The following is an 11,804-nucleotide window of genomic DNA, read 5'->3' as shown; positions in this document are numbered from 1 at the left end:
AAAAAAAAAAAAAAAAAGAATATAAAACTAACTGAAAAAGGCAGGCTAGTCTACGGCCACACCGCCCTGAACGCGCCTGATCCTGTCTGAAAAAGGCAGGCTGCAAACAGGTACATATAGTATGACAACATTTTAAAAATAAAAATATAGATTAAGTATGTACATAGAAAAATCCTGGAAGGGCATATACCCAATGTTAGGAGTGATTATCTTTAGCTGGGGAAAATACAGGTTAAATTTTCCTCTGTTTTTCTCTGTGGCTCAGTATTCTCCAGTGAACACGTCTTACTTCTGGAAGTACAGGAATTTAAGCTCTGTGAGGGGAAAGATTTTGCTGTTTTCACTAAGGGGAGAGAACTTGCTTTGTTTGTTAGCAGAGTGCCTGGTACATAGTGAGAGCTCAAAAATAAGTGTTGAATGAATAAGTTGGAAGAGGAAAAATATTTTTAAATAAATTAAGTCTCTCTTATATTTCTGCCCATTAACTTGTTATCAGAGAAACTGCCTAGACCATGAAATATGAAGAAACTCCCACTGAGAGTCCCTTCAAATCCCGGCTCTTCCACCTACTTCAGGAGCCTTGGAACAAGCAAGTTATTCCATCCCAGACCCTTGGAAGGCCCCGGGCCGGGGTCTGTGGGTGAGGCACTGGCTGCTGAGGAGAGTCTGACAGCAACAAGGCCAGGTCATGCAGGTTGGAGGGATGGTCAGTTTTGACAACTGGAGGTGTACACACCCGGGTCGGTCTGTCATCTGAGCCTCTGGGGTCGAGGTCTGAGTCCCTGAGCAGCGAGTTATCCATATTCCTCACCATCCGTTCAATCAACTCCCCCATGTTCAGACCAGAAGGAGAGGTTCCATAGGTCATGTTCGTGCCATCCTGAGGCCCGACAAGGAAGGCGGGGGACAACCCAGAAGAGGGAGAGAGAGCAAACAAAGGAGGGTAGAAAGGGAAGGAGAGAGAAAAAAGGGAGGGGACAGACAAAGGAAAAGAGGAAAGATCAATAGAGCATGAATGGAAAAAAGATGGAGAAAAATGATACAGAAAAAAAAAAGTTTATCCATGGTGTTGCTTGCTAACTGATCTTCCAAGCTTTCCTATCCATGGGGAGTGCTGGGAGAGGAAGGAGCAGGAATTCAGCTCAGGCCCCTTTCTCTGCCATGGAAATTGCCAAAACTATCGTACCCTGAGCAGCCCTCAGTGAAGGCATGTCTCCTGAAACTCAGGAGGCCTGGCCACCCTTGGCCATCTCCTTAGCCTTGGCTCCTGTCTCGGTTCATACCACCTTGTTGTACTGAGAAGGGGATTGTGGGCTGAACTTCTCTCAGATAACAACACAAAGTCCATGTCCCAAGCAGGGGATGTGGTCAAAGCCCAGTGATTGGAAGGCTTTCTCAGGTCCACAGCCCAGCATGTGGCTGGCATAATGGGGGCATGCTGGGACTGAGGAGCACCAACAAGTAACATAGGCCAGTAACATAGGCCTCTGGGCCTATTTCCGCCTAAATTCCAAGGCTTGGAACGTCCTTGCCCAATTTCTTTATTGAAAATCCCCAAGAACTAGTCTCCCTTGACAAATTCCCAGTGTTCAAAATCCAGAGCCAGTTCCTGCTTCCTACAATGAAACATTCACTCTGTTCAAGAAGAACAGAGCACTGCTGCCATTCACTGGGTAAAAGGCTCCCCGGTCCTTGGCTGCTTCCTGCCCTGTACCCCACACCCCAGACTTACATCAATGGAGCAGCCCATGAGGGAGCCTCTCTCGATGGCTTTCTTCATGATCTTGTACATGTCGCTGGGAGCATCTCTGATCTCAAAAAACTCTGTCACCCCTCCTGTGAAGTCCTCCATGGCCTCTGTGGTGTTCCCACCTTTCAGAGCTTCATAGGAACCATGGAGCCTTGGAGAGAGGATGACCAAGGTGGGGTCACGGAGTTCCGGGAAACATAGCCCAGAACTTTACTCCTGGGTCCTGTGATGTTCTCTCATCAATTCCCCAGCAACTCTGTGAGCTAATGGGCTGGGGAGAATGATTCCCTTTCTTCACAATGAAGAAACTGAGCTCAAGAGGCTGAGTGACACCCGCTGGTACCCAAGGCCACAGAGAGCCAGAAGCTCTGGGATTGAAACTTAGCTATTCCCACTTCCTGATAGTTTTCTTTCCACTCTGTTCTGAACCTTGAGGTAGGGCTGTATTAAAGTCATTAGCAGCTGGGTGAAGCTTAAAGTTAAGAGACAACATGGCTTTATGGATATTCTAACAAGCTCAAGAGGTTGAGCCAAGCAAGTCCCTGGGGTCTGAGCTCCAGAAGTATAATGCTCTGATCCAAGATTTGCAATGACACCATGAAGGCAGAATTAAAGAGCTCGCTATGGGAAGCTAAAGCTAAAGCTTTCCTACACAAATATTCACTTCTACTCTTAAACTTAGTGTTTTTAGTTAGAGCTATTGTTGTCTAGAACTTATCTTCTCTGACTTTGGGTCACAGGTGAACACCTGCACATGTGCATGTACACAGACATGTATGCATCCTCCTGTGAGGAAGACCTCGGCTGGATTGTGCAACCCACTTCCTTACCTCTAGTCCTGCCTCACATTCTAAAGTGTTGCCTTACTTAGCATAAGCCTTCTCCAGCAGAGCACTCCAGAACTCATTGCGGTGGTTGGATTTGGTGAAAACCAGTTGATTGTTGTACGTTGGCAAACAGTCATCAATAACCACGTCCACCCAGTCTCCATAGCGCCAGAACTGCACAGAAGCATCAAGCACAGAGACGTATCCTCAGATTACCGTTAGGAAACATATCCTTACTCCCTCATTCCTCACGGGTTTCTCTGATCTCTATAAACAGTACAGTTTCCTAGGCTCTGCGTCTTGGGGCTTATTCATCCTATTCTGGGCTTGGGGTGTGTGAATCTGTCTCTAACTGGGAGCTTTTTGAGTGCAGGAAGTGAGTTATATACTACTTTGTCTCTTCCACAGAGTCCGGCCCCCTGCTGGGTACAGTAATTGCTCCATGAATATCTCAGGACTTGAGATTTTCATTTCCCTGCTCAGGAGGTCTGGACAGGGCCTGGGTGTCAGTATTTCTAGGTATTCTGGATGATTCCAATGTGCAGCCAGGATTGAGAACTACCAGTCTAAGTGAAGGTGCTGTATTGATTTATGTGTTTCCTGATGACAAAGTGAACAGGCCTGAAATGGAGGAAAGTGACCCAGAATATACTCTGGCTACAGCAGTAACATTGTCCAGTTATTTCAATTCTGGGTGTTGTTTGTTTTTGAAGAAATCAGTTTGAACTGAAGAAGGCCATGTGTACTTCAATCTCTTTTCCAATGGCACTTTCTCCCTCATTGAAAAGAGGACAGGACTCTATCTGGTCTTTGAATTTGTGGCCCTTTAGATATAAGACCCTTCAAATATCAGAGGGAAACCAATGGTTTGCTGGCAAAAGGAAGAAACAAACTTCTGGGCCTGGCTGCCTTGCCCACGTTCCAAAGGCACAGGATGCGGAAGCCGAGCCTGAAGAAAGACCTTTTCTGAGGGGTCCAGTGCTCAAGTACAAGGCCAGCAGGTAGTCAGCTGATGATCTGGGCCATCCTGGGACATAGAGGAGCCTTCAGGCCTTCTGTTGACTGATTCCTCAGAATCTCAGAACCTACTAGATCCCCACATGTAGAATTCACTTTGGCTCTGGTCCAGCACCAGGTTTTAGCTCTATGCCAAGATGATTTGGACCCAGAAAATTTCCAGTGGCTGAATTGATTTGAACTATGAAACTCAGTTCTGGGCCACACCAGAAGCTTTATCCACAGATTAACCAGAATTTTCTTCCAGGGCCTACAAGAGGTGAGTGCCAGACTTGGTATAGACTCGCCTTAAAGAGAAGGAAGTACACAGGGGCTGCAGTTCGTGGCCCAGGGGTCATGTACAATCTGAAGGGCCTCAAGGGTTCCAGTGCTAATATCTTAAGGACCTACTTGAAAAGGGCTGTAGGCAATGACAGGACAGCCAGACAGCCGGAGAGGCAAAAATAGACCCACAGGCCAGCACACAGGATGTCTTCCTGCTGTTCTGGGACATAGCAGAAAGTGGCTGGCAGGTGAGGAGGAGGTGGGAAGACTAGGAAGGCAGAGAGATAAACAGCTGCTTCCTCACAGGCTTGAAGCCTTAAGGTGGTCACTGCCCATGGGCACGGCTGGGGGCATGGGTGGAATCTTTCCTGGAGCCTCTGGGAAGTCAAGGCCAGGAGATTAGCGGTAGGTGGGCCGAAGCTGGCCCTCTTCGCTACGCTCTCATTGCCTTACCTGGAAGTGGAAGATCCCTGCATAGTTTTCGACGAAACTTTGATCGTGGGGTATGACTCGGAAAAGGAGCCGCTTGTTCAGGGTCAGGCAGGCAATGGCTGCGAGAAACCAGCAGTCCCCTGCAAGCAAACAGAAAAAGACCCAATCCCCATCAACACACTCCACTTTTCTGAAGAACAGGGATTCACTTATTGCTCACTGTCCTACTTCCAGACTTGACCTCACAGAGGTGTCAACCCAGGGAAGGAAACTGTGACAGGAATTCCTTGACAATCTAATCAACAGGGTAACTTATTCCCTTGTGTCTGGACATTTTCCTAAAGGCTGTGGGAAATTCTTCCATCTGCAGTATAAACTCATTTCCTTTTTGGACCTCAGTGGAGATAGAGCAGTAGGTGATAATACTTGAAATCCGCCCTGCCTCGCACCTTGGCAATTTCCCCTTCTGACCATTTCCATTTCCCCTTCTGGCCTCAGTGAAGGCCGAGCATCAGAGAACCATTGACCAAGCAGCTTTGTATTGTAAGGAAGGCCAGTTAGGCAGCTGCCCTGGAACCAGTCTATAAGGGACATGAAGACGTTGCTGGCAATGGATGGAGATGGGAACATTTTCTTATTCCCCAGACCTCCTTTCCGACAGAGTACTGTATGTAGTCAGAGGTAACAATTTGCTGTGTGTGTGTGTATGAATGCCTAGGGGCATACCTGGTACACTGACAGTCACAGAGCTGCCCTCTAGGAGGATAGGTTAAATTAAATGTAACACTGAGAGTGTCGAGGGCAGGCCTGGAGCCACCCTCCCCTTCCTCTCCTTGGAAACCACCACTCTCTCCTTGGAAACAGTGTATTGTTTGAAGGCCCCAGATTATTAGTTTGCCCAGGGCTCTGCAGGCAGCTTTCCCTCAGGTGTAGGAACCCAGATATCTGACTTCTCTCTCTTTCTTTTTTTTTTTTCTTTTTGAGACAGAGTCTTGCTCTGTTACCCAGGCTACAGTGCAGTGGTGTCAGCCTAGCTCACAGCAACCTCAAACTCCTAGGTGCAAACGATCCTCCTGCCTCAGCCTCCTGAGTAGCTGGGACTACAGGTGCACACCATGCCTGGCTAATTTTTCTATTTTTAGTAAAGATGGGGTCTTGCTCTTGCTCAGGCTGGTCACCAACCCCTGACCTTAAGCAAACCTCCTGCCTCAGCCTCCCAGAGTGCTAGGATTACAGGCGTGAGCCACCACGCCCTAGCCACTGATTTCTCCTTAGCTTCTCCTTCTGAAGCCAAATAAGCCAAATTCCTTCCATCTGGTCTTGAGTGCCCTTTTCCTCAAGTTTCATATGGTGTCTGTTGGTATTCTCTCCAATTTACTTCATGAAGCTTGCCCATAGTCCACGCTGAAGATAGCACTCCCTGAGCAAGAGGCCAAGGGAGAGAGGGTTGGATGGAACAGCCAAGCTACCCAACCACACAGAAAATTGGGTGCTCATCCACCTGGCAATTACCATTTTGGCTAAAAGAGTCCTTTCATATGGAGCTGTGCTGGCGCAATTTAAACAAGAGTTCAGGTCACGAGTGCTCTTTTTGGTAATGCATTCACTCCATGTGTGCGTATAGAGTCTGCATGCTCGAGGAGCATGCTTGATACACAGCCATGGAGCTGTCTTCTAAAAAAGACGGGTGCAGTTAAAAGCAGCGCTTTAGTCATGCTGAGTGGGGTATGTAAGTGTCCTTGAGACTCTAGAAGGGAGGCTACAGAATGCGGGTGTACCTCGGTGGCACAGGCAAAGTGCCAGTGAGAACTGTGGGAGGAAGCAAAGCGATCACCAGCACATAGACAAACGAGGATAAAGTAACTGTTATAAAAATCTTCCAAAAATTCATTAAAGCAAGAACGGATTTTTGTCCCTTTACCTCCTGGAAAGGGCTCACACTTTTTAATCCCCCCCTAATCATCTGGCAGGATATGACCTGAGGGACTTTCTTACCTAGATCTCCTTGACAGATGTCAGTTCTGTTGGCTCCACCAATGATAAATCGGGGATTCTCACAAATTTCCTGCAAAACGAAAAGGAAATGACCAGGTAATAATAATAATAGTAGCTATTATTTACTGAGTTCCATTGGCACCATGCATCAGGAGCTTTACATATACCTCTCAAAGCAGCCTTGGGCATTGGATGCTATCATTCTTATTTTTCAGATAAGAAAACTGAGGCTCACAGAGGCTAAGAAATGTGTCCAAGGACACACAGCTAATAAGTGGTAGAAGCCAGAAGCATGCTACCTTTTCACACTGTCCCATACTGCTCCCTACATTATCATACTATCTGAGTAAAGATGCCCCTTAAGAGTTAGGGCAGTATCATTTCTGTCACAGCTTTGGCAAAGTGATGGCAGAAAGCATGACTCTTGCTTTTTCTATGCCAGGAGAAAAGATGCTGGAAGGAAAATAAGGATTTTTCTCCCCCAGATACGGCAACAGATATTTAGAGTCAGTATATGTCTCAGAGTGCACAGGACTGAATGCTGGGAAGCAGAGAGTAAATGTGGTGCGAGCTTCGCAGCCTCCCTGTTCATTGGACAGTGGGCGACCCTCCAGCTATCTGCCCAGTGCAGCAACCCTGGCGCCGGCCTTTTCAAGTCCAGGTAGGACAGATGATGTGCAGACCAGCAGAGGCCAATAGAGGGTGCTCTTGTTTCTGTTTGGATGTGTCTCAGGCTTTGTTTTCTAAACTTTTTAAAATTTAAAATAATCATTGATTCAGCATTTTGATTTTAACACCATTCTTCACAGCTTCAGGAAGCCTTGCTATTCTTGTGACACAGTGTGTGTGCCTTCTCTCTCTCTCTCTCCCTCTCCCCGTCTCAGTCACGACAACCCAATGTACCCAAGTGAGAGGAAGCTCCGGCACTCAGGGATCTATCCTTCCTACTAGATGGAAAGTCTTGCTTATACCACACCATAGTATGCTTCTCATCTGAAACTCTGAATGCAGTGGAAGCATAAACCAAAACCAAAAAATGTTTGAAAGGTTATCTATTTGGGGAGGGAAGGAATAAGGTGGTGGAAATAGGGGTAGAATATAACTGTTTAAAAATAGTTTTGACTTAGGAATCATGCAAAGTTTTACATAATTAAAAGCCAAAATTAAATAAAAAATAATTTTAAAAAGCAATCTGTAAAATCTGAAAGCAAACAGAAGCAAAGGAACCTAACTGCCTATCAAGTTGGTGGCACACACAAAAATAATTATTTCAAGTGACTTAAAATATAACATTCTGACTGTTTATCTTTTTGGGATATATCCCAAGGATAAACCCCAAACCATACAGAAATACAAACCATAAGAAAAGGAACCTAACTGCCTATCAAGTTGGTGGCACACACAAAAATAATTATTTCAAGTGACTTAAAATATAACATTCTGACTGTTTATCTTTTTGGGATATATCCCAAGGATAAACCCCAAACCATACAGAAATACAAACCATAAGAAATAATAATATTATTTTAAATTTTGACATGTATACTGTAGCAAATAAGAACTTATGTTAATGTTGTTAAGAACCGGGATTTTTTTAGTAAAAGAAAATATGTAAAATTATAAAATCAAATAACTAAAATAATAGCCCTGCAATGTTAAAGTTGAATTGCATATATAAGTACAACTCATGGTTTATTTTTGTTTCTCTAAAAAAAAATGTCCTACCTGTATGCACTAAAAAAACTAAAAGCAATAACAACCTAGTAGTAAAGAGAACACCAACATCCAGATTGCCATCTTTGTTTATTTATTTTTTGAGATAGAGTCTTGCTCTGTCACCCAGGCTGGAGTGCAGTGGTGCCATCATAGCTCACTGCAGCCTTGAATTTCTGGGCTCAAGTGATCCTACCACCTCAACCTCTCAGGTAGCTAGGAGGCACACACCACCATGCCTGGCTAATTTTTCTCAGAGAGCAAGGAAATGATCAAATTCTTCTGGGTTGTGTCAAAAGGACACCGAAGCCAATCTGAAGAGATTCCCACTGGTCAAGGATGGTATAATATGAGCATTAAAAAGAATTTTAAAAAGAATAGAGAGAATGAGAAGCAGATGACATTTCTACAGTCAGTAAAAGCCTAAGATACGCCCACTAAGCAGATGAAAACTGTGGCCAGTTATTTCAAAATAAGCTAAAAATATTTTAAACTTGTATAAGTCATGAAAAATAACATAAATAAGAATTTGAAAAACTAGGAAACAAGGTGACAAAATTCAAGAAAGGCTTAGAAATAAAAGAATCATCTTAGAAATGAACACTAAACACGAAGGAACACATGAGCAAACAAGAACACAAGAGCAAATGAACATAACAAACAATACCTGAAGAGAAGCGGAAGGTATGAAGAAGGAAAATTATAAAAAGAGAAAAAGAAAGATAAATAGGATTCAAGAGAAAATGACAAATAAGGCAAAACAGATTCAATATACAGATAATGGGGGTTCTCTGAAGAAGGAAAGCAGAGGAAAAGAACAAATATTGAAAACTTTATTTTATTTTATTTTTTATTTTTTTGAGACAGAGTCTCACTCTGTTGCCCTGGCTAGAGTGAATGCCATGGCGTCAGCCTAGCTCACAGCAACCTCAAACTCCTGGGCTCAAGCAATCCTACTGCCTCAGCTTCCCAAGTAGCTGGGACTATAGGCATGTGCCACTATGCCCAGCTAATTTTTTCTATATGTGTTTTTAGTTGTCCAGATCATTTCTTTCTATTTTTTTTAGTAGAGATGGGGTCTCTCTCTTGTTCAGGCTGGTCTTGAACTCCTGAGCTCAAACAATCCACCCGCCTCGGCCTCCCAGAGTGCTAGGATTACAGGCATGAGCCACCACACCCGGCCTGAAAACTTTAATTCAAAAAAAATCTTTCCCAAAATAAAAGAATATATTTGATACTACATATTGAAAGAGCAAACAGAATACTGAGAATATCAATCCAGAATGACCAACATGAAGATATATTCTAGAAAATTACTGGGCTTAAAAGAAAGAAAAAAATTCTTTCAGCATCTAAGGAGAAAAGAACAAATGTCTTATAAAAGGAAAACATTAGCTTATTGCCAGACTTTTCAGCAGCAATGCGTTATGCTAGAGGAAATTGGAGCAATATATTTAAGATCCTCAAGGAAAGAAAATGTGAACCAAGGATTTATATACAGCATAACTTCCTTTCAGTTATAAAATGTGTGGACAAACTGTTTTCAATATGTAAGAATTCAAGGCATATTATTCCCATGAACTCTTCCTAAGGAATCTACTAGACAGTAAGTTTCAGACAACCAGAAGGAATAGAAGGACATCAACATAAGAACTGCGGGTAAGTATTTAATATATAGTTTCTTGTAGAATTAAAACTAAATGATGGGCCGGGTGCGGTGGCTCATGCCTGTAATCCTAGCACTCTGGGAGGCCGAGGTGGGCGGATTGTTTGAGCTCAGGAGTTTGAAACCAGCCTGAGCAAGAGCGAGACTCCGTCTCTACCAAAAATAGAAAGAAATTAATTGGACAGCTAAAAATATATAGAAAAAAAAAATTAGCCGGGCATGCTACTTGGGAGGCTGAGGCAGTAGGATTGCTTGAGCCCAGGAGTTTGAGGTTGCTGTGAGCTAGGCTGACGCCACAGCACTCTAGCCCAGGCAACAAAGTGAGACTTTGTCTCAAAAAAAAAAAAAAAACTAAATGATGGTTGAAGGGAGAATGTAAAGTATGTAACATATTGCCTATATTGTTCAGGCAATACACAGCTATTTAAAACTATTTTAAATGGAAGGAGAAAGAAGAGAATGTATAAAAAAACTATTTTCAGCAATTATTTTGGTAGTGATATTATCAATATTTTTATTCTGCAGCTTGATAAGAAAAATAAAAATTGAGGGAATTTATTAGCAGTAGACCAACCTTGCAAAAAATGTTAAAAGAAGTTCTTCAAAGAGGAGAAAAATGATACAGGCCAGAAATTTGGACCCACATAAAGAAAGGAAGAGCATTGGAGAAGAAATAAATGAAGGTAAAATACAGTCTTTAGTTTACTTAAAAGGTACCTTTGTTACAAGTAATAACAAAAACAATGTGTTGGGCAATTATAGAATGTAGATAAGTGAAATGTATGACAGTAATGTCATAAGCAAAGGGAAGAAGGAATTGGTAATATATTTTGTTATAAGGTACCTAGACTATGTATGAAATGGCATAGTGTTATTTGAAGGTGGACTCAGATCAGTTGTAAATGTATATTGAAAACTCTAGCATGACCACTAAAATTGAAAACAAAAATAGTATAATTGATATACCAAGAAAGGAGATAAAATGGAATCATATAAAACACTCAGTGAAACCAGAGAAGCCAGAAGAGTGAGGCACAAAGAACAAATGCAACAAATAGAAAACAGTTACAAACATGGTAGATATTAATCTAAATATATCATAATCACTTATATGTGAATGATGTAAATACACAAATTAAAAGTTAGAGATTGTGAGAATGGATAAAAATAAGACTCAACTATATGTTGTCTACAAGAAACCCACTTTAAATATAAGGACTCATAGATAGAGAAGGATATATTATGCTAACACTAATCAAAAAAAAGCTAGAGTAGTTACATTAATTTCAGACAGAGCAGACTTCAGAACCAGAGAAATTATAAGAGATAAGGAGAAGCATTACATAATGATAAAAAGGTGAATTTTCCAAAAAGACATACAATCCTAAATGCATATGAACCTAACAACAGAATGTAAAAATACATGAGGCAAAAAGTGAGAACTGACAGGAGAAATAGACAAATCTAGTATTATAGTTGGAGACGTCAACATCCTTCTTTCAGTAATTACAGATTGAGCAGGCAGGAAATCAGTAAGGATATCATTGACCTGAATAACACTATCAACCAACTTGATCGAATTGACGTTAATAGACTATTTTACCTAACAACAGCCCAATAAACAGTTTTCTCAAACTTACATGTAACAAGTCACTAAAATAGACCACATCTGGGCCATAAAATACACCTTAACAAGTTTGAAATAATAAAAATCATACGAAGTATTTTCTCCAACCACAGCGGAATAATACTGGAGATCAGTAACAAACAAGATAGTTGAAAAATCCAAACATATTTGGAAATTAAACAACACACTTCTAAATAACACATGAGTCAAAGAAGAAATTTCAAAAGAAGTTAAAAAATATTTTGAACTAAATGAAAATAAAAGTATAACATCAAAATTTGTGGGATGCAACAAAAGCAGTGTTTAAAGGGAAATTAATAGCATTAAATGTGTATGTTATAAAAGAAGTAAAATCTAAAATCAGTAAAAAATATGCCACCTTAGGACACTAGAGAAGAAAAACTTAAGTCTAAAGCAAGCAGAAGAAAAGAAATAATAAAAAATTAAAACAGAAATCAATGAAATAAAAAATAAGAAAATAATACAGAAGATCAATGAAACAAAAAGTTGGTT

General features: G+C 41.8%; 1 protein-coding gene across 3 annotated transcripts in view; it reads right to left on the bottom strand.

Moving 5' to 3' along the window:
- Window positions 1-11,804, bottom strand: part of CAPN3 (calpain 3, (p94)) — a 50,977-nt gene that overhangs the window by 20,095 nt on the left and 19,078 nt on the right. For 2 of the 3 annotated variants that reach the window (XM_012649332.1, XM_012649333.1), the window contains exons 2-6: window positions 6,286-6,355; window positions 4,312-4,430; window positions 2,618-2,751; window positions 1,733-1,901; window positions 737-880 (exon numbers count right to left, since the gene is read on the bottom strand). In XM_012649332.1, coding sequence (XP_012504786.1) covers window positions 737-880; window positions 1,733-1,901; window positions 2,618-2,751; window positions 4,312-4,430; window positions 6,286-6,355 — 636 coding nt within the window. The remainder of the gene's footprint in view (window positions 1-736; window positions 881-1,732; window positions 1,902-2,617; window positions 2,752-4,311; window positions 4,431-6,285; window positions 6,356-11,804) is intronic. The other variant, XM_012649335.1, reaches the window with a different exon arrangement.

The sequence above is a fragment of the Propithecus coquereli genome, unplaced genomic scaffold (genome assembly GCF_000956105.1).
Source record: "Propithecus coquereli isolate 6110/MARCELLA unplaced genomic scaffold, Pcoq_1.0 Scaffold3, whole genome shotgun sequence".
NCBI classification, from domain to species: domain Eukaryota; kingdom Metazoa; phylum Chordata; class Mammalia; order Primates; family Indriidae; genus Propithecus; species Propithecus coquereli.
The sequence above is the reverse complement of the archived record's forward strand: the minus strand, read 5'-3'. Positions and strand labels throughout refer to the sequence as shown.